The 23,875-nt window shown below is 38.9% G+C and overlaps 1 protein-coding gene across 7 annotated transcripts in view; it reads right to left on the minus strand.

Moving 5' to 3' along the window:
* The window catches only part of NRXN3 (neurexin 3), a 1,454,076-nt gene that overhangs the window by 321,331 nt on the left and 1,108,870 nt on the right, over positions 1-23,875 (minus strand). For all 7 annotated transcript variants that reach the window (XM_033107567.1, XM_033107569.1, XM_033107568.1 and 4 more), the window contains one exon: positions 16,873-17,054. In XM_033107567.1, coding sequence (XP_032963458.1) covers positions 16,873-17,054 — 182 coding nt within the window. The remainder of the gene's footprint in view (positions 1-16,872; positions 17,055-23,875) is intronic.

The following is a 23,875-nucleotide window of genomic DNA, read 5'->3' on the forward strand; positions in this document are numbered from 1 at the left end:
TGACCCAACACCATCTGAAAATTACAAGGCTTGCATTTTGCCCCCACCTTTCTCACTAACCAAATCTGTGACCCAAGGTAGGTAATCCTCTGGGTCTTCCTACCTTCATCTCTAAAATGAATGTTAGAAGGACACATTCTCCTAGGTGCCCTCCAGGATTTAACTGCTCATCCTGGGCTTCTTCCTGAGAATGGAAGCTTACTCTGGCCACGTGGGGATCCCACCAGAACAGTGGTCTCCAAAGTGGGGTAGGCATCCCCAGGGGTAGCCAAGGTTGAGTCACTGGGATTATGGGAAAAAATACTGAAACATCTAATCTTTTAAAACATTCTGATGTTTCTGTATGTTTTATAATGTAAACAACATATTAGTGTATGTTATCTCTACTGTATTTATTTATTTACTTGTGCTGCATGGTTAACTTTTTTCTTTTTTCTCTCTCTAGTACGTGTAGACATTCAAAAACGTTTGGAGACCATGGTAGCAGAGAGCTACGTGGGCCGTTGCCCTTTGCAGCCCCTCAGAGGCTGGACCCATTTTGCCACGTCGATAAAATGCTACCAATGCCATCAGACACGGACTGGAACTCAAAGCCGGTAGCAAGGTGGTACACGTAGCAATTTGATTTTTTCTTCCTAAAATTAAGCTCCTAATGATGTTTCTTAATTTTAAACCACAGAGGCAGGGACAATATTCTTAACAATAACATCAATATTGGTTTAAAAACTGTATACTATAAGAAAAAGCCCTTCTTACTACACAACCATATTGGAATGCTGAAGGGATCTCACAGCACAACGGTAGCATCTCTGACTCCATGTTTGAATGCTGAATTTTTAAAGAAAATCTTACTCTAAAGGACAGGGGCAAGTATCTAACAGAAGCAAGATGTTCTCTCTCAGAAAAATCATCATTTCCCCTTCAGCTTCCAGGAATAGTCTAACAGTATGTTAAAACATATGGAAACATGTTGACAGTGCCCTGTTAACTTTCTTTACCACTTTGTCTGTTTTTCTGAGAACAGACCATATTAAGGTCAATTTTGAAGTAATCCTCTCCCTTGATTTCCCTCTCTAAAATCAGATACTCACAGTAAAACCTGGGATATGATGTGCTATTCTGACCTCTCTAGTTTGAGAAGAATATTGAAATATCAAGAGAAGCTATAAAGGCTAGAAGATATTATAGCTTCCAAAGAAAAAAGAGTGCTACAAAGGCTAGAAGATAAAACATACGAGGAGAGGTGGTGAGAGCTAAATTTATAAGTTTGGCAAAGCAGTGACTCCAGGAGACTAGATCACAGCCTATAAATACCTCCAAGGTAACAATATAATTGAAGGGAAAGAATTATTCATAGTCTCAGAAGAAAAAATTGTCAGGAGTGGGGGAAAGAAATTTTTGACTGTCTGAGGAATGGAATAGGCAAAGCAACCCCCAGAGGAAGCATCTGAAGCATTTTGGTCCAAAGCCCTTGAGTAAGAAACGGGGATTGACAATTGTGTTCCTCAATAATGTGTCACCTTTCACTCTTGTCAGAATTCAGAGCTCTCAGAAACACCCCTGAAAGGCGACCCCATTAAGAGAAGGCTAAGTAATGAGAGATTTGTGTGAAGACTCTTAATATGGGGAGAAGAGTCGACAAAACTCTGACACACCAATATTGTATAATTATGAATTAAAATAGGACAAATGCATTATTTTATGCATATTCTATGTATGGTTATGTTTTAGGTCTAATATCCAACTTTTTCCAGAAAAAATAATACAATCATCATCTATACGCTATCATTGTGTGTTCAAGACGAAGGTTCTTAAAAGAGAACAAATAAGTTCAACCATTGAGTTAATATCATTAAATGTGTGACACTACATAGCAAATTTTATACATGAAATGTATGAATATGTGAGCCCAAAATACTTCTGAATGGGCAAATATGTACGCTTAGGGTAGCAATGTAAAATCAACTGCTAAGCTCTTGTAAACTGTTAAAAATAGCTGTATATAATGAAAATGTTTGAGAGCACTCTTTACATATAATGTGAAAGTATGACCCAAAAATGTTAACCCAACTATGTCAGAGCAGTCACAAAATCAGATGTCGCAGGGGTGGGGCAGGCAAAGAGATGAATGAAGAAGCTGGGTGATATGTGTGACAGAGTGGGTAGAGGCTGGCGGGGGGTGGGGGTGGGGTGGCTGGAAAGGGTATGTCCATGAAAATGGCAGGTGCTGACCAACTGGTCTCCAGCTAACCAATGCCACGTAGGAACACTGACCCAGTGTAGTTGAATCTTCCAAACTTTTAAGAGAAACTGGGAATCCCCATTTGTATCTGGAATATCTGAATTTTGCAACATAGCCGTGCATTGGAAAAGTGCCAAGGGACACTAGTTGAGCACATTCTCTAAATCTCTCACACTGACGGTGGAAGACAAAGAATGCGCTGTCTCTGAGAGTAGGAAACAGGAAGGGCATGACTGAATCAACTGGAAAAAGTATACTTGTTTGCACGGAATTGCCAAACACTAGGGAGACAGAAAGAAGAAAAGACTTCACTCTTGCTCTTTTGTCCAATGAATCCGGAAAGGAAGGAGGTGCTGGGGCAATTGGAATGGTTACATTTTTAGATGCCCCTGCGGCGCTGCCCTCGATACGCAGGAATCTAAGTATGCTGACCTGGTCCACGACCAGTGAGGAGGGCACAGCTGGCTCTCGCCTCCCTGGCAGTCATCAGGAACAACAGAAAGTTCCCATAAGAAGAAATCAAATCATCATATACCCTAAAGACAGAAGCAAGCAGAAGAACTGTGACTTGTTATGGATATCCACAGCAACTTAGATGGATGTTTGTGTCTAGATGGTGTTATGTGAAAAGCAGTGGCTAGGTTTCCAAAATCTAGCAGTTATACTAGTAGGTCAGTTTACAAGGTGGCTTTTGGTAGTTAGCAGAATTTGAGTTCCCAGAACAGTGTTGTTCTGGTTAGGCTTTTACAAACACAAACGGACACACACACACACACACACACACACACACACACACTTTTTCTGCTGTGTGAAACAAACTAGTCTGTGTCAATCCTGTAATCTCGGCCTCCACAAAATGTCACTTTGCACACAAACCCTTCTGACGAGCTCATGTCACGTACGACCAAGTACACAGACTCTGACATAGTCTCACTGTTGTTCAATATCAGTTGTTCTCATGGAGGGGACATGAAAGCTCAATGTGCATTCTTGAAAGAGAAATTTGGTATTCCCACTAGGGTTGGGGTTCATATCATAGGAGACTCCTTTTGTTAATATACAATTTATACCAAATGTTCACTTTTAACAAGGAAGCAATTTGTGGAACCACAGGGAAAATCTTCATATCATCTATGTTCTTTCTCGTTGAATATACAAAGTGTTGTTTTTTTGTTGTCTTTCTCAAACGTTGATAGCAATTTATAAAGAAAGTGCTAATAATGAGTTCCCAGTTCCCAAAGGGGATCTGTTACGATATGATGAATACCCAATTTTGGATAAAACACATTTAACTGCGCTTTGGAGAATCATTGTAAACTCATGTTTTTTGAATCTCTGCAAAGACCTAGCTCAAATAAAAGATCAAGATTTAGAGAACTGAAAAAGACTTCTATGGTTTTCCCCAGAGCTGACTTACTGTGTCTGCATTTCAGTCCAATGTTTGCATGTGTTTAACGCACACACACAGCTTGAAGGAGGAAGCACACACCCTGTGTTTTGCAGGGTTTGGGTGTGAACCGAAGAGAAACATGTGGTTCCATTCTGTCTCCTGCAGCATTCAGTTCAATGAAGGGGAAAACGAATTTGTCCTGATACTGTCACCATAGGGGGTAATCTTGTAAATGACTGGGGTTGGAGAGGGGATGTTCTAGGTCAATACGTAGACGTCATAGTTTAGGTAGGTAGACATGGAAAGTATACCAGAAATGGTGTGGTCTGTCTCCCAGGGAGGGTGGGTTGCCATCTGGTTGATTTTTTTTTCTCTGTTAGTGCCATGTGGATGCGTCTAGCAATTTTCTGTCTGTGATATACAGATGGATGTTCTGAAGGAATCTTGCACAATTACAAAATGAAACAATAGTCATTTGACCACAGCTATTTCAAAGAAAAAGGAACAGAAATTGAGGGTGAAGATGTTATCCTTTTTTTTTGTTTCCTTTTGGCATTGAAAACAAACTAGAGTGGCCAAGCTGGTGGTTGCAGTGGGACCCCCCTCCCCTGCAGCTAGTGAGAAGGCTCTTTGCTCTTTCTTTGATTATAAGGGTAAGAGGTTCATATGGAGATTTGAGAAGTCGACAAAAGTACAAAGATGGAAATAAAAGTTTGGTGGGAATTTGCCAATTTGTTAATAAGTTAAGTAATGAAATATACATGACAGCACGTTTTCACAGAGCTCTGCATATCTCAGGTCCTTGACTACTGGCACCTCCGGAGGACTCGCTTACTAGAATGTACGCTCCACAGGACTGGGAGTTCGTCTATCTCATTTACTCTGTATCCCCAGCATCTAGAATGTACCTGACATGTGTGACGAACTGGTCGAAAAAATTAATGAATAAACTGTTTTCCACTAAAGTAGGTTACTAATCTTTACGAATTTTAACGTGGGCTTTCTATTCCTCCTACATACCGCTCATCTAAAGCTAACTTTGTCATGTTATACTTCTGGCTATATGCCGCTGTATATATTCCCAATGAACCTCAGGGAGATTTCAGTCTATTTTATGAAAGTAGCTGTGTTTTGTGAATAGTTAAAGATCCTCAAATATTGTGCATTGTGTTCTAGGAAACACCTCACAACGAACTAATTTTCCTCTTTACTCTTTAGTATTGAATTTAATACTTTTCTATTTAGCCATGCAACGAAACCAGCTCCAGAATTGCTGATCTAGGTAGCAAACACGAACGTCTGCTAACCTTAGGCATTAGGCATCAAGTGAGAGGCAACTTGATTGGAAGCTGCTCCCATTTCAAGAGACGTGATTTCCAGTGTAAAGGTCTACCTTCCAAGTTTTTATTATACTCTGCCACTAGACATTAGAAGCTGACATACCAGGGGATGACAGTCCACGGCTGCTGAGAAGACACCCATATTTGGTTTTAAATTAAAAATACGAAAATTGAAATACTGACTGTAGAGTCACTAAATGTGTTTCTGTATTACTTGAGATAATTTAGGGTTTCCAAGCATGAATGTTTGAAGACTTCTAATAGGACGTTTATCACACACTGAAATACGATGATAAACTTACCCCATAATGTCTGCTCAGACATACTGCATTTGAAAGCATTTTTGTTGATATTTTGGAAAAAGTTACCTTGGAACCTATTAGCCCACCGTATTGCATTTAAAACCGAAGTTTAGTTTCCAAGCCCATCTTACATAAGGGTGTTTAAGAAAGCCGTTTGGGCAAAATTGGGTGCCTTAATGCGCTGAGACACAACCAAATACTGGAAAGCAATAAAGTATAATGTAAAATAAAACATTTCTTTGAATCTAAAAAGATAGTGACTTAATTCCAATTATTTGCTCTACCTTAGCCAAATTGGTGTGCTCTATCCCTCTGTTTGTGCAAACGAGTCTTCACTGTGGATTTTGTTTTTTTAACTGTGAATTTTAAAAATATCACAGGTCCTGCTAAAATCACCATACCGCATATGGCCTCAATATTGAACAGGTAATTATAGAGAGCAGTACATATGACATTAGAATTAAACATACCAATATTTTAGTCCTTTTTCCTTCCCTTAACTCCATGAACAAATGGTTACTTAATTCTGAGTCTTTGTTTGTTAATCGCTAAAATAAAGGTAATTCTACCAATTTGACAGTGTCAGTATTATGAGAACTAAATAAGTTGATATATACAAAGTGACTACCACGCTGCCTGGACAATGAATAAAACAACTATAGAAGTGATGACAAAAATATAATCTGGCTAGAATATGAGTTTGTAGCCATGAAAAGTCAATCAGTAGAGTTTGTAAAAGGGTTTAGTAACCTAAGTAAGTACTGCAATTTGCATTTTAAAAAGGGCTGGATAATTTGATGACTATTAGTAACATTTGGAAATATCCAAGATAAAATAATGATAAAGGTAATCAGATTTCATGCTTCACTGCACATGGTGATCTCTGGGATCAGAGGATTTGTTCTTTGGGGAACTGTAATACGACCTTAAATCCGAACTGCACTCCCTCCAAGGAGTGAGGTGATAGGTCTGAAGACATATACCAGGTAAAAGCATCATTTGAGGACCACAGCAGCTCATGGCATCTGGCAGTTGGGCCATCCACATTTTGGCTCTGATCTGCTATCTGTCTTGTTGCTAAGCCTTCTGTTGACAATTACAAGCACGTTAGCATCTCTGAGGTCCACATTTCCAGGGCTCCAACCACAACCTCTTAGGCACCAAGAGCTTCGCTGGGTAGTAGGCATCCAATATTATTATGAAAACAATCTTATTAACTATGTAGGTCTTTCAATGGTAACAGGTCTTTCAATTCACATGCATTCTCTCATTTGATCTTCCCTACAATACGAGGAGGTTGGCAGAACAGTATCGATATCTTCACAATTTACATAACTGCGAGTTGGTGGCAGAGCTAGGACTAGACCCTGAGTCTTCTGGCTCTGAGTTAGTAATGCCCATGACAACAACCAAGGGAAGAAATGCAGAAGGACTAACGAGAACACTGGAATGACAAAGACTATATGCCATGATGAATAACAGTAAATACAAAGAAGACAGCCCCACAAAATCATTTCCAATGCAAGAGGTATGACCGAAGGTATGAAGAAAAACAACTGTGGTACTACTTGTATTTGAAAACCCATTTTCATCCTTTTGATTTTTGTAAAACTTCACTACCTACATTTTCTCTGACCCTCTAGCCTTTTCTTTTTAACTTGCTTCCTTTTCCTCCTTCATCTTGTAAATATATCTATCTATCTATCTATCTATCTATCTATCTATCTATCTATCTATCTATCTATATATATATATAGAGAGAGAGAGAGAAAGAGAGAGAGAGAGATTTTTTTTTACAAGATGAAGGAGGATATATATATATATATATATATATATATATATATATTCTAAATTCCTACTCATTTATATCCCCGAAGATCTTAGCTATTCTCTGAGCTTCCATTGTCACCAACAGGCTGAAAAGTTTTAAGTTCCTACCTCTATTCTGTAGCTCTCATCTCAATTCATCACACATTTCCAACTAGAAATCTCTACAGATTGACTCTTGGATGCCTTATGTTTTGCATCACAAAAGTCAAACTCTGACCTTACCCCAAAGTATGCTTTTTTTCTTTAATATGTCCCTGTTTTGTTGTTGTCGTTAATGAAATCATAACTTTCCCATTCTAGCATTCCTTCCTTCTCTCCTCATCCATCCAACCAGCTGGCAACATCTGATGATACTGTCTCTGAAATATTCTTTTGTTTCCTTCTCATTACCCTTCTATTATGATCATTGGATAAGTCCTTTAAAATGTTTTTCCTGGACCACTTAAACAATAACCTGCTATCTATTTTCCTTGAACCCAACAAAAAAACATTCTTTCGCAGAGTCAAAATAATCTTTCTAAAAATGAAGCTTTAGGCATTTCATCTTCTGCTGAAAAACTTTCAATGCCTTATTGCTTTCAGCAGCCATCTATCAGTATGGCATTTGGGTCACCCTCACTACAGGCCTAAAGTATCTGGAAAGAAAAAATAAACAAACCTAAAATTATAACTATCATTAGTTTTACATCTACTGTGAATCAGATACTCATTAAGTATTTCCACATGTATTGTTATAAACCTTCACACAGATTTGCAAGATGTGTGGCATTATTGTCATTATGTTCATTTACAGAGCAGTCAAATAATTCATCCAGGGTCATAGAGCTGATTGGAAGCAGAGCTAGATCTTGAATCACAGACCACTTGCCTCTAAAACATGCGCTCTTTCTTATCCAATACTGTCTGCCTTTTCCCTGAAGCCATTTATTCTGGCCAAACTGAACACTGCCCTACTTTGAGAATGCAGCCTGTATTTTTGTTTTTTGAGGTTATACTCATACTGGCATCTTCATCTGGCGTGCTCCTTCAATGGCTAACCTTCCCGGCATATGATCATTTCTGTAATCTCTACCAACAATGATATTCTTGTCTTCCAAATAGCCAAATGCTGCCCTAAAACTGTGTTTAGTCCTATGTACAATTTTTATTTCCATCCGTTACGTTAAACTTCTTTACATCTCCAACAACTCCAAATAAATTGCTGTTGCACAAATATGTGCCGAAATATGTTCTGAGACCTTCATTAGGAGTATAATGGTAATTAACAGTCAGAACTGGAGTTGGAGGTCTTCCCAGCCATTTATTAGCAGTGCTGTCTCGGGAAAATTCTTAGCTTCCTTAAACATTAGTTGCCTCATTGACAAAGTAAGGATCTTAATAGTGGTTACCTCACTGAGTTGTTGTGAGCTCATAATAAGGTACTGTAAACAAAGTTCTTATACAGTGTCTTGCACCTGGTACTTTGTCAATCAATACTAGTGGTAAGTGGTAGTAGTAATGGTAGTAATGTCAGATGATCTCTTAAGATACAGTTCTAAGTAACTGTAGGAAAAAAAGATCATCTATGCCATTAAATTACCTGCCATTTTAAAATGGAGTGGAAAAATAAACTGAATTAAAAGAGGTTAACTTGAGGGATCAAGAATAAAACATGAGATTTAATTGCCAATCATCTCCTGTTATCCTGAGTGTGAACTGACTTCAGGATGAAGGTTAGCTTGGTCGATCAACAAGGCTTATCTAAATGTCTTTAAGTGATTCTAGGCTCCAAAGGTGACATCTCTGGCTGGGAAATGACAGGTCTGGCTGTCAGACCTATCTTTGAGGCTAATGCAGGCATACAGTTCCCTCTGCCATCTATCAGGGAAACACTAACAAGTTAAAACAGCAGCAGTGACAGCATCGGGATCTAAGCATATGATGCGATGGGGTGGGTGGCTAATGAATTCTCCGGTCAATACGGTGAGCTTCTATGCCTTCTGCATGCAGCCGGGGATCGAAAATTCATCATCTGTAGCTTCAGGGAGTCAGTGAGTTATTTCTTGCCCTGTTGCACTGAAAAATACCCCAGAAGTAACGACTAGTAACAGTATAAGTGGTGGGTCAATGAGATAACTCATCCACCTGACGGGTAAGGTGGGCTTGCTATTAAGTCACATGAACCACAGCGCTGATTTCCTGGTGCCTACAGTTTACTTTGTCTGCTGCACTTTAGGTTCATATGTCTAAAAAGCCTCTGCTATTGAGAACTTGTTCAGCTGTTTGATAACTGTTGTCATCGAGGATACATGACACTGGCTTTAAATCAGTAGCATCCTGACTCTTCCTTAGACTTTTACATCACTGAAGTTGAAATCTCAGAGGTCTTGATGAAAGTTTATTCATTATTTAGGAAAACGTATTGTGTTCTGTGACTTAAAAAAAAATGTTAACTGAAGAAAAGTACCAATGATATTACAAGCTATGCATGATTGAAAGCTCACTATGTGCCAGGAGTTATGCAAGAGTTTTATATACATCAGCTCATAATGTGTAAAAAAACGTGATTTCTCACATTTTTATTACTACGGTCTTTCCAGTCTGTTAGCTCTAGGTAAGTAAGCCAAGGTTGATCACAGTATCCCCAAAATGTAGCACTTTGTCCAGCATGTAAAAAAAACACTCAGTTGATGGGTAATGAATGACACTCATAAGCTAAATTCTCTTAATCCCTATTTTTCTAAATTCACATTATGTATGCATTGAGGATTCTGAAACACTGTCATCAATTAATAGTCAAAGGTATCACTAGTGTAAACGATAAATGAGGATACAGCCTTTTGGCCTCTGCTTCTTATAATTGTCTACCAGCCATAAAATATTTTCTGCACATTGTCAAACCCATTTTCACGCTGGCGTTATTGTACATTTTACTGGCACTCAATCTGGCTTTACTCACATGAAGACCTTGTTTCTAACATTGACTGTCTGGGGCTCTATTAATCCCCAAGTATAGGGCCAAACCCTTTATGTCTTTGTTGGGTGCATAGGGTGGGTCTCAAACCACTTCCATCCATGCCCGCCTGGAAAAGTCCTACTGTCCCGTTGCTGCCACTCGTTATCGTTTAGTTTTCCTCCTCCGTCTCCCCCTTCCCTTCTTCTTTTGGAAGAAGGGATGTTTCCATTTGCCATGGTTCATACCACTGAAGAAGGGATTTCAGGGTGGGATGGAGAACACTTTTCCTGGTGAGCATAGAGCCCTTTGGCACATTACACTAAAGGGCAGTAGAGGCGCGATGCATCACCTTGTCACACTGTTTACAGACACGACGTCCTGCAATGAGACATTAGGAAGCTGCCAAAGTCAGATGGAAGTGCGATCTTCACCTAACCAGGCTTCTCTCAGATGGCACTGGGTTCTTCACTGTGTGCTAACCGGACACTCCACAAGTCTCAACTGTGGATCTAATTCATTCACAAAATTTGCTTTTGATCAGATAAAATAGGAATTTTTTCCAGAAACAATCCCAGAATACTTTTAAAAATACTTAGAATGAGATTCTACTTTTAATTTTGAAACCTTTTCTCTCTTTCCCTGATTTTTTTTTTTTTTGTAATGAAGAAGTCATCACCTCATGGATATTGCATTAAGCAACCTAACTTTCTACATTTGTACAGTCCTTTGCTGATAACAACTTCTACATACTTTATTCCACTTGAATCTCAGGAAAACCCTGTAACATAAGAATTTTTTTGTGCCTATTTAGAAGAACAGGAAGGGTCGTCTTGCTCAAAATCAAAGCTAAGTGGATACTGACAGAAATGAGACTCAAATCCAGAATTTCCATTTCCAAGTAAGTCCATTATCTCACTATGGCACGTTGCCTCCCAAAACCAAGTGTGGAAGCAAAGTAAACAGATTTAGATAGAAAACCCTTGGGAATAATAGAGATCTGAGGGAACACATACCAGCTCCCATGCAGGCAGCTGCCTCTGGTCCAGCTTACATAAGCAGTCACTTCATCAAATCCCCACTTCCACTCCCTTCTCCCACCTTCTTCTCCAACTCTGCCGGATGGAACGTCTAAGCTGGAAGCGGCATAGACGATCCCCAGCAGGCCCTCTCCACAGAAGTAGCTAATGATCTGGAAAAGCTCCTAAGCCCAGAAAACCCAAAGAGGCCTTTTTCACTAAGAACAAATAGCACTGAAAGGAAACACAGAGCAACCTGCAGTGCACGGCACTCTGTGGGAAACGAAATTGCTTCTGTTGGACACCTTTGTTGTTTTCTGGTTCTTTCCCTTTTTACTTGCTTTACCAGTCTGAAAAATGCCAACATTCCTCTGTACAACTCTGCAGATTCCCCCAAATCCAGTTCCTGAATCCAATCCAGTTCTGCCACTGGCCAAATCCAGAGCCGAATCTTAGCTAGCAGCCACCTCACCTCACGGAAGACTAACCCAACAAATGGTGCAAGTTTGCTGTAAATATCCCACACTGGGAAGGCCCAATGAAGCTCCCAGGCCAACAACTTATAGGTGCAATAGATGTGACCAACAGACCATTTATCATTTTCAACTCTGCCCCCCCTTAATCTCCAGGAGTCTCTTCAAATGCTATAAATTATGGGAAAACAATACTATACAAACCAAACTTAATAAATATCCAACTTCCTCAAATATGACACCGAGAGAATCCTACTAGTCTTTTTGGGGGGCTCCCTTTTGGAAGGGGAACATTTTGCACCTTATGAGAAGGCAGTGAGTCTGAACAGCAGTCCTTCGTCTTCTCCTACTTTGTTTTATGTAAGTTATCTACATTGTAAGTCAGGAGGGAAACCACTGGGGAAGGTTATAGATTCTTATCAAACAAAACAGATGCCCTAACACATACATTTTCACTGTTCCTGAAAGGCTCATAATTAAAAAATGAATCCAAGAGGATTTATTGTAAATTACACACAGGGAGGAAGAAATTAATAAGAAGTCTTTTTTACACTCTGCTGTAACTACATAAAGAAAAGCTAATTGCTGCCCAATTCTCCCTGACCTTCAATGTTGTAGGTGGTGAAAGGGGTTGTCAAGAGTTTCATAACAGCGATAATAGCAAGCCCTCCATGGTAATCCCTTCTCTGGTCCTATTCAGTTTTTGTCCCTATTGTATAAATGAAGGTGCCTATAACATGACACAGATCCATAGAGACTTGACGTAGGGTCAATAGGCAAGTGTCACTTGTAAGTAATAGATGCTTCTTTCCAAATGGTGAGCAGATTAATTTCTCAACAATAGATTTCAGTGGAGGAAACATATTTGAAGTACTAATTTTTAAAAATCCCTCGACCTTAATTTACCCGCCTTCCACAGAATTTCATTCCATGCACACATACATCAACAAAGATATTTTTGCCTTTGTCACACACATTTATCCGTGATTTCATTAATATCATCATTCATAATTGACACCGAGAACAGAGCATTAAGAAATATGAACCCCAAACAATGAGATGTAAGCTAATATGAAGCAAACAGTTGCTAAATTTTTCAGTCTCTTGGCTTTCTCTGATCTTGTTTTTAATGGTCTAATTCTTGTCTTGTTCGACACTTTCTATCAAAGCCTATTGAACCATCTTGAGACCCAGATGAGAACGAAGGCTTAAGGTTTAAAAGAAACTAGCAAAAGGAAGAAGAGCCTCTGCTCCTGTGTCCAGAATGACAGATAATGTGAGCAAACTGGGAAATGAGGAAAACTGTGTACATAGTACCTGCCCAGCTCTGCGTTGGGGACTCCCTTTGTTTGCATCAATTCTTTACCTTACAGCACCAAGGCCTTCATTCTGTTTAAGCTCTCTCCACATACTCCTGCCATCCCCCAAAATGTTGGATGTCCCCAAATGAGTCATGCTAATTTCTCCTCCTTTCTCTCCAACACTACAAACAAAACTCAAAATCTATTCCCGCAGCACACCTCAGCCTGGTGTGAGAAGGTTCACAATGAGACCAACTACTTTAAACCAATCAGTTAATGATTCAAAGGCCTCCAGTGGGTGATGAGCTTAAGAAGATACTCAATTTCCAAAAGAGTTGTCAATGTGTGGGGATATCGTGGTGACAAAGGAAAAGAAATGGGAAAGTTCAAGTGTGTGAGTAGCGTGTAGCCTAGAGCCAGTGTAATAAACATGTAGCATATATCTGTCCACAGAGTCTTGTTTCTGCACAGGTAGCAGACATGACTAGTGGAAGCCAGAACTCCTGCCTGCTGAATTCACCTGCTGCACTCACAGATCTTTCCAGTGAGACATGAGAGAGTGAGAGGCACTGAGAACCGCAGGCAAGATGAAACCTGTTTGCCATTCCTGCTCTGGGGACTCCACTGAAGGCAGGGCTTTTCTAGAACGTGTGTTCAGCTCCGGATCACACTCCCTAGTGTTTTTGGAAGGGCACTATCTCTTCCTTCAAATAACCTAACTTGGGGGTAAAAAGGCTATTCCAATGGCAGCACTACTGCTGCTCAAAACATTTAAAGAATTCCTGGGAATTGCCCTCAGCACCAGTTTATAAAACAAACTCTCAATCTCTCTCTCTCTCTGTCTCTCTCTCTGTCTCTCTCTCTCTCTGTCTCTCTCTCTCTCTGTCTCTCTGTCTCTCTGTCTCTCTGTCTCTGTCTCTCTCTCTCTCACACACACACACACACTCACACACACACACATGCCTGCTGATTTCAGAGTTTATATTTTGTTTTCTGAGCAACTTACTGGCTTGACGGTCAATCAGAAGTAGTGCCAAAGTACTCTTGGTTATTTCCACAACTAACACCCACACTGGAAGAATGAAGCTTTCTTTGCCCACATGTGAACTCTTGCTGAGCACATCTGCAGACAGATCTGCCTGTCTTCCCAGGCCCACTTCTTTCTCCGCCATTCCCACCACCACCAGTCCCTGGGATTTACCCTGCTTTGATCTCCTCTTCATGTCTGCCATACATTTTTCTTTTTGTTTCCCCAGTGGTTTTCTCTTCTCTTAGGTGAATCTCTTCCATTTCATTAGGGGAAATGAAATCTTTCATCTTTTTCCCAACCCTTTCCACTTTCACTAACGGCTCTTACATTCTTTTCTCTTTGAGTCATTTTCTTCAGTGCAAGGAAACAACAGCATTTGATAAACAAATTCCCATTTTACAGATTGTGGAAGTCATATAAAAGTATCATAGTAAGTATTTACGGCTTCATTCTCCTGATGCATCTGTGTTAATGTCCAAAACAAGAGGCTGGTTTTGTAATCAAGCCTTTTGATATTCCACTTGGATTTCTTTGTTCCCAAGTGTGGTAAGGAACCTTCCCTTTGCCCCACCCACTCTGGTCTCAGTTTTTAATCACATGTTGTCCTTTACATCTCTATGAGGAAGTTTGCAGCCTAAGGAAGCAGTCAACTAAGTATACAGCCTGCGGCCTGTTTGTATGAATACATTTTTATTGAAATACAGTTATACACAATTTTTATCTCTGGTAGACACCAGATATAATCCACCAGGGAATAAAAAACGGTTTGGAATTCCGAGACCAATGAAGTGGTCCCATGCTCAAGATGGCCACAAATGTTTTGGGTCATTCCAGAACGATGTGGTTTCTCCACATCATAGGGACGGTCTCTCTTCCTTTTCTCTAAAAAGATCAGATGCTATTCTTTTCTAACCTTAATTTTGAAGGTCAATCTGTCAGGAGTTCTAGAATGTTTAAACAATGGCAGCCTCACTGGAATAAGTCCATAGTACGTAAGGCGGGTTCTTCACATTTTGAAGTAAAATTTCTTGTATGTCTTGCTTTTAAAAATGTTAAAATGGAATGCTATGGTTCCTCCTAGAAGTTCCCAGGAAGCTTATGTCCATTTTATAAAAAGGTGCCAACTTCAAGTCAACTCTCAGAAAATAAGAAGAAGTTTCTCGGTAGAGTGGAGATGCTCTACGAAACACAAATGGGAGAAATGGGCAAACTGGGAGAACATTATCTGACTCAAAACAGATGCCTATGGCTGTGCCAACTCATATTTTTCTTACTAAGTCACACTGAACAGGAAAGGGAGATAAATGACCCCAAAAATGAAAGTGAGCTGGTAATAATCGCCTAGTTATAGACACCGTGAAATAGTCATTAAGTGATATGCAGCATACATCTCCCAGAGTTGTGTAAATTATGGTGGTTCCTAGAGGCCAAATAAAGATAAACTGCACTAAGTATGACTGCCTTTCTCTGTGCTCCTTGGCATGGCTTTGTAAGGTGCTTCAGTGCAGGCTCATAGTACCATATGGTTCCTGCAGCATCTGAGAAAGCATTAATGGTTCACAACTCTATTCAAGACCCCTCTTTCACATTTTGAAGGTGATCACTTCGAACCAGTCCTTCCCTGCACCTCCTTAGCAGGGTCTTGTCCTGTCCTGGCTCCCTCTGACTCTGGTGTCAGGGGGAGCCAGCTCAAGCCTTACACTCCTAGCTGCTCCGGTTTCCAAGGCACGTTAGAAGAGCAGACGCCGGAGACGGACACTACTGTAAGGGCTGAGTTTGCTGCTTGTGTCAGCCAGGCAGCCCCCTCCACTCCAGAGACTAGCAATGATATCTGCTTTCCTCCTCAGACCAGCACATTAGCAAAACTCGGATTCAAAGATCCCCAGCAAATGTCCTTTTCCTCCTTTTTGGAGGTTAGTGGTAATCCCCAGTTGATCTTGCCTCTAAAACTGCTTTTTCTCCCTGCTATTTAAACCGAATTCTTATTGCTCCAAATTAAATCCATTCTTCCTAGCCTTGTCATTGCTGACTAATGAGAACAATTCTTCTCTTGGCTCTTGGTGGCTGCACTTTGGGTACTTACGGATGAGAATCATATCCTTCTTTAGCCTACTTTCTTAACTGCAGACTGCACAGGCAATAAAATGGGCTAATTGTTGCTATAAAAATATTTTCGATCCTCATAACGAAGTAATTTTTTTCCTCCAAATCATTTTAATTTCTTAGACTTGCACTATGTTTTTAATGATCTGCAGTAATGAAGGGTGCAGTCCTTTGGGGCTTATATACACAAGCAAAATGTTGAATATGCAACACATGTGAGTACACCAACCCTTGCTCATTGTGCCGTTCCCTTTTGCCCCGCCCACCTGGCCTCAGTTTTTATCAGTTCTCTTTACATCTCTACAAGGAAGTGTGCAGCTTAGGGCAGCGTCACCAAAGTACAGCCTGCAGCCTGTCTTAATACGTGCATTTTTATTGGAAACCAGGCATATATACCTTTTAAAAAATCTATTGCCTATAGCTGCTTTCACAATACAATGGAAGTGTTGAGTAGCTCTGACAGAAACTGTGAGACCTGCAAAGACCAAAATATTTACTATCTGGCCCTTTACAGAAAAACGTTGCCGACCTCCAGCCTAGGAGATCATTAACATTCAAGCAGGTTAAGGTGAACCCCACCAGGTAAATCTCTTATTTACACCTAAGCATTCCGCTAAGTGTTTGTGACACACCAAACCACACACGGAAGCAGTCTGGGCGGGAAGAGCTTGTAATTTTGTATTCCTGAGACATCTGATGGGCATCACGGTTCACATCTGATGGGGAGATTGAGGCTTACCGCACAGACCCCCCATGCCCTCCTTGGATACGGCTCCAACACACGTAGGCGATTTTTATAAGTCTCTGTCCCTTTGCTGTGTCTTTCTAGAATGTTCTGCTGTATTTATCTGGCTCACCAACTCAGACCACCAGGAAGGTAAGAAAATCCAGGCCAAGGCCTGGTACTCACTATGTGAAGCTGGAGGAAGTCACCGAGGCCCGGGGCACTGTCAATGCGAACCAAGATACCATCCTTCACAGTGGTGCTGAAGCCCACGGCCAGGCGGTCAGAGCGTGTGCTGGGCCTGTCGTTGGCTGGCCAGGTGTAGAGGATGAGGCCTCCACTCTTCCCAAAGATGTACGTAGCGCCAGCTGCAAAAGCAAGGAGAGAGGAAGCCATCAGGGACTGTATTGCATCTTGCCAGCTGTAGACACACTGTTGAGACTCTGTACAGACAGCTGTGGAGAGGAAACGGTCCCCACGTGATGGTATTTGGTTACGGAGAGGGATGGTATCCAAAGCCTTTAAAGTCGGCTGTCACCCCAAATTAAAGATGCAGGCAAAATGAATTAATAACAAAGCAGATGTTAGCAAGAGGCTTTCCTAACATCTTCAGTTCCTGCTGCAGAGGGAAAATGACACGCTATGTCTGAGAGCTTTGGTACATGTGACAAACTTTTCCATCTCCCTTAGCAGGGGGATGAATTTCCCATCCCGGCCTCTATAAGCCTGAGATAGAAAACTAGTCCCCCCATGTCTTAGCTATGAGAATATTCTGATCAGTGGAGCCAGGAACAGTTCCAGAGATAACCTCACAAAACTGAAGGTAATGTGAAAGTCCAAAGCCATCATTCCTTTCATGCCTGTACTTATACCACCCCACAGACAAGAAAGCTGTAGACTGTGAAAACCAACTTATGTGATTGAAAGCATTTGACTATTTCTCTATTATGTTGCTATAAAAAAAGGTGATAAAAATTAATTCCAGGGGTCTTGTAAAATTTAACTTCATTTTTTTCCCTAGCCGTCATGTTTATCTGTGTTATATACCAGCTTCCATCTCCTTTTCCAAACTAAATCACAAAAAGAATAGGAGATGGGGGAGGAAAAAAATCTCAGTATAATGAATTTGGAATATGACAAGTGGTATTTTCAATTATAACTACTGGGTTTATCAGTATTTTTGCTATCATTTACTATTGTTAGTTGTGTTTTTACTATTATTTACAAACCCAAGGGTTAGTAAAAATATATTAATTTTAAAATACTTATAAAACAAGCAGGAAGAAAAATAAAGAAAACATTTGCATCTCATGTATTCAAAAAGTCTATTAAAAAAACAAAGAAACAAGTTTTTAAATGTGAATTTGGGGAAAAGCATTTAGATTTGGTAGCTGGAATAGCTACACTATTGCAGCTTCTATGGTCGTATGTATGTTACTGATAGTGAGTACTTCCATATGTTACTTATCTCAAGTTCAGAGAACATTTGGCACCAGATTGTCTTGAGTGTTTCCCATTGAATATAGTCCAATCCTTGAAAGTATTTTAAAATAACATTAGACAAGCATTCAATTATTTTGAGCGTTTACTAAAAGTCTCAAGCACTGGTCCACATTTAGTTTACAGAGAATATTTGAATTACATTGTTTGAAGAACAAATGGGTTGTGCAGCTTGTTTACAAATAATAAAGTAAAGTGCTATAAGGCTAGAAATAGAAGAATATGTCATATGTCATCCTTTTTCTAAGCACTAAGCCACATTATATTCTGAGATATAAATCTAATTTGTCCTTTTTGAAAGGTCACTGTCCAGTTGCTCCAATATGCTCAGTTTGTATATTACATGTAACATACATTATTTTCCTTTTATGAATTTCTTAATCCTTAGTGGATGGTATATGAAAAGCACTCCACAGTCATCTGGAGAATTTGGGATTGTGGTATAGAAAGTGTATAGTTAATTCTATATGCAAAATAATGTTTGCTTCTCACTATCCACAAAAACCCTCAAAGCTTCTTAAAATTAGAAATTTGAATATAATGATTTATCCTTGGTATCTCTCCATCTGTGAAGAGTTTAAATAATTCCCTTTCTGTAGATGATTACAAATGTCATTCACTATTCCTTTTATTCTTTATTTGGAAAACTGAAGGTTACTCAGTGATTAATGTATAGAACCACAAAAAATGCAAATCAGTCTGTGACATTTTGTGGCAATTTATAAAATCTTACCCTATTCTATCCTAAATATATAGTTGATTCCACTAGAGAAATAAATCCATACTCTATCAGGATATAATTTTGTCACTATGAAAAGAACAAGTCAAAGTGTTCTTGAACAAGTCAAGTGGCATATACGCATGATGCTTCACAGTGGGCAAAACCTTTTCAAATCCATTAGCTTGATCTTCCCAATAGTTCTACAGGCTATCTCATTTGTTAACACTATCTGGAAACAGAGACCCAAATATCTGACTTAAGTAATTGGTGCCTTTTTTAAGTCTCCAGCTTAACCTTCCTGCCTCCAAAAGCCTATCTTCATCATATGCCAATTATAGCTTAATATAATTATACAATGAAATATACCAACGACGCAAAGTTGACTGCACTTTATTCTTTTCACATCTTCTCATGAGACCAAAGCGGAATGAAAACAAATCCATAGCCCCCAAATCTGGCCTACTTTACAAACCTTCTACTCTGCTTATATTACTCATCCACTGTCCTGTTCAGTAATTCTCAATATAAAGAATATAAAGAGGAAGAGCATTTTAAAAAACAAAGTACAAATATATAGTGGTTAGGAGATCACCATGGCTTTAATTTTTAAATAAACAAAGACTGAAACCTCACTATGACAATATTAGGGTAAGGAAATATAACATCTGATTTAAAAGTTATTTTTATTGCTTCTGTTATTCTGAATTTAGGGTATCACTATGTTAGATAATTCTAACTTCGTAGGTAGAAAGGACATAAAAAATACAAAGTCCTTAGCATATGACTTATTCTGCTATGTAGAAATATATATTAAAATATGTATTCTTGACACTAGTAAGGGTGAATAAAGACACTGAATGTTCTCACAGTCCAATGTTGGTTTTAAAGGAAGGTAATAGTTACAACTTTCTATTCTGATAACCTGTCATATGTTTTTTCTCTCCTTAAGTTAGCTTTGCTATCTTGCATGGTTTTTAAAGATAAATACAAGATTTCATTAAATTTTAATACAGAATGCCTAGAGTCCCAAAGGGAACATGGAATTATTTTGGTTTACATTTTCAAATTAAAAAGTTAATTTTGTTATTTTTAAGTGTGAATTACAAATCAATTTTTTGGGACTATCCCAGGAACTATAAGAAGCCTCTTAATCCATTAAATATTTTCATTTCGAAGCCAGGCAATATCCCATCACATGCTTTGTCCCCTGAGCTTAGTAGTTCTGATTCCTGGTTTCTCACTGTACTTAGTATGCTGGTGCTAAAATCATATTATATTTATTAATAATCAGAACCATGTAAAGTTCCTGCTTGCTAGCAAAAGTGATCAATTCAACTGAAGGAAAACTTACAATGGTGGCATTTTGGCCATCCAACATTGCAGGATTTTCAAGTTTGCAAGCCGCTGAGGCTGCTTTGCGAGTTCTAACCACTGCATATATTACTAATGAAATCTCCTCACTGTCGTCACTAACCAAGATGAAGTGGATACACTCCAGCTTCAAATAGTTAACAAGTATGACGTTATTTAACACAGAGCTTTTTTTTTTGTCTCAAAAGCACCAAAAAAAAAAAAAAAAAGCGTTTGGCTTATTTTTTTAATAATTAGCTAGCTATTTACTGGGATGGGGCTTATGGTGATTTGGGCAGAGCTGGATGTGAAGGTATGAATATTTAGCATTGCTGTGATTTCTATGTGTGGGGTTGATGGGGAAGAAAAGGGTAGAAGAGGCTCCACTGAAGCCATGAAGGATTCCTGGGCAGCAGTTTAATGCAGTTATACAATAAGCCAATTAAGCAGATGATCTATGATTTCTCAAGGAGAATGAAGGATAACATTTTTTCTAGTCTACACGATTCTCCAATAAATAGTTCTTAAATGTGTGGTGAATAATACTGATTATTTTCCTAGCATTTAATATAATTGCTGATGGCAACTCAATGTTTCCTTGTTTAGGACCATTTGGATAATTATTGTTATCGTTGTTTTGATTTATGAACCTCCTGGCCTTGCCATCATGACATTGTTTCTATTTCTATTCTCATATCCAAATAGCATATTACTTATTTGGGAGATTACCTACAGAAATAGAATCATGATCCTGTTTAAGATTCATAGTAGATACAAAAAGAACATATACATGTCTATGTGTATACATGTACCTACGCACGCATGTGTGTGTATAAATAAGGGACGTTTAGTGATAAAATACAATAGTCTACATGAAATTCATTTATTATATTCCCCATCAAATAATTAAAGATAAAATGGTTCCGGAAAAGCATTTAAGTATAATAAGGTTGTATATTCGTGATTTAAAAAAGCAAATCACCTTTCCCTGAAAGAATTTTCAGTTGGTGCTAAAATGAAACAAGTTTGGAAGCACCTCCTAAAGGAAACCTGAGAGAGTTAAATTTAAAGAGAATTAAATAATTTACTCGTGGACACGTGTCCCAGGTAGAATAATAAGTAATAAAGTAAGTTTGAGTCTCCATGTGCAAACCACCTGGTAGGGAAGCTAGTATAAGAAACCATATGTCAAACTCCTACTCTAGTGATCTGTGAACATTGCCTTGGAACTTAGTATAAAAGTTCATGACATGAAAGTATACACCTGCCTTCCTCTATTATTTCAGCTTCCTAGTCCTTATTTCTATTTTATGACTCTTTTATCACTTATTCACATTTGTGTTCTTTACTGAAAATTAATAAATCCTTTTGAAAAATAAGTGGACTATCAAGGACATAAACTATAGTATGCCAGTAGATGTTCTTATTGCTATCAAAAGTATCTTGTATTCATATCAATGACTATGTAGCTAATAAAACCAAAATGGGAGGACTTTGAAACTGATCGTTATCTCCTCTAGCAAAGGGAGGCATAAAGCTCAGGGAACTCGTAATGACCGATGGCCTTAAGAATACAGTTTCTAGAGTTAGTTGGTTACATGGTCCGCCCCCCACACACCCGTGGATGCTTTGGGCTGTTCATAATAGTAGGGCCTTATATTTCCATAGCATCGAATGATTTTCAAATTGCTTCCTCTAGGAGTATCTCATTTGATGCCTCTTCCCCCAATACCCACTAAAGTATTAATGGCAAATATTGTTGTTACTGTGTTAATGAAAAAGAAAATGGAGGTTCAAAGAGAGTAAACAACTGGATCTGGTGTTAAGTGGTGGAGCTAACAGCAGAAACAGTCCCCTTTCTTGACTTTGCCCTCTTCTCCCCTCAGCAGGCTGTCCTGCTGACCCAGGAGAGGAAGCTTCCCTCAGGAATCCCTGGAAACCAAGAGTCCCACAGAGAGGAGGGGATGGTGAACAACAGATGGAAATCTGCAACAACAAAACCTCTGCGTTCCAAAGGGAGCCACTGGGGAGTACAAGGGAAGTGATAAGTGGTAAGTGATTTTACAAACAGCCTTGCAATGTATCTATGGAACGGATGGTTTATTATAATCTGTTTTGCCTACTCTGAATTTTTTAAAATCAACACCGAAACCGATGATAAAGTAGCTTTAAATAAAGCAAAACTAAAGGGACTGAACATTAAGAAAGAAATTTCATCAATTTTAAAGAACATCCTTTATCTTTAGCAAAGAAATGATCAAATTTACTGCTCGGCTAACTGAAAAACTGACATTGCCTAAGAGTTAATTATATCACCAGGGAGAGCCAAACCCATTTCCTAAACAACGCTCAGGCAAGGTGAGGACTTCCTCCGGATGGGGCAATTCCTTCCTCTCTCTTGAAGAAAGAATGATTTTAAAACAAACAAACAAAATAAACAACGAAAGATTTATGTGATCTGATGAGAAACTAGAGTATGAGAACACACAATGTGATGTATATATGATGTATTACAGTATTGTACGCTTGAAACCTATGTAATTTTACTAACCATTGTCACCCCAATAAATTTTAATTAAAACAAAAAAACAGAAAAAAAAAAGAAAGAAAGCATTAAGCAAGAAAAAAAATAGGCAACAGTTCAGAATGTGTCCCAGGATTCTGGAAGACACACGTGAACTCACAAACTTCCAGCAGAACCAATGTTGGTTCAGTTTCGTATAAAATCTGCTCGGTAATATTGGAACTGAAACTTGTGCACAGAGTGAAGCTCTTATATACTGTACCCAATGTTAAAAGTGCCATAGGAGCTGGTGAGAAAAAATAGAAAACCAATAATATTCTACCTATTAACCCAATTTTTTATGTGTGTAAAATAAAGTTCACCATTATTTAATTCTGGGGGTAAATAGCATTACAAAGAACCATTCTTCATGTATAATTATACGTCATGTGTAAACCCAGTTCTTGCAGTTATGCTTGGTTGGACCTTTTAACAGGAATGTTATCATGGATTTCCAGGGAGTCTGCAGAGGAATTAAAAAGTGTGCTATTTCTAATCTAATGCTAAATACTGAGATGGCTCACTGTGATTCCTTATATCACCTATACTACCCCAAGGTTTGAGTGAAATAAAATCAGACATTGAGGACAGAAACGGGGCCACAGGTTAAACCTGACAAGGTCAGGAGATTGAAAATAACCACATAAGATGGCATGAACATAAAAAAAAAAAAATCGTAACTAGGAGGGAAGTCACATCTTTAACCTGAAGCTTCCTTCATAGTCAATCTTCACCTTAAGTGGGCCTGTCTATTGTCTTTTTGCACCTATGATGACATCCTTGGAATGTCAGTAATCCCTTTTTCCATACCAGAGCCAGAAACTACTGAATCCCTCATTATTATTCTTGTTCCTTGATTGACATCTGTGTGTGAACTATTAACTATCCTGCACCACCTATGTAAAAGAAGTACCTGTCTCTCCAATTTACTTTTATCCAATCCCAGAGATTTCTCTACTTTGCTTTCTCCCACCCCTTCATCTACCAACAATGGATTTCATGTAACCCTCCTTTAATGTATAAAATAAGCTGCAAAACCACCATTTTCTGGAGCA

Source organism: Rhinolophus ferrumequinum, chromosome 6 (assembly GCF_004115265.2).
Source record: "Rhinolophus ferrumequinum isolate MPI-CBG mRhiFer1 chromosome 6, mRhiFer1_v1.p, whole genome shotgun sequence".
NCBI classification, from domain to species: domain Eukaryota; kingdom Metazoa; phylum Chordata; class Mammalia; order Chiroptera; family Rhinolophidae; genus Rhinolophus; species Rhinolophus ferrumequinum.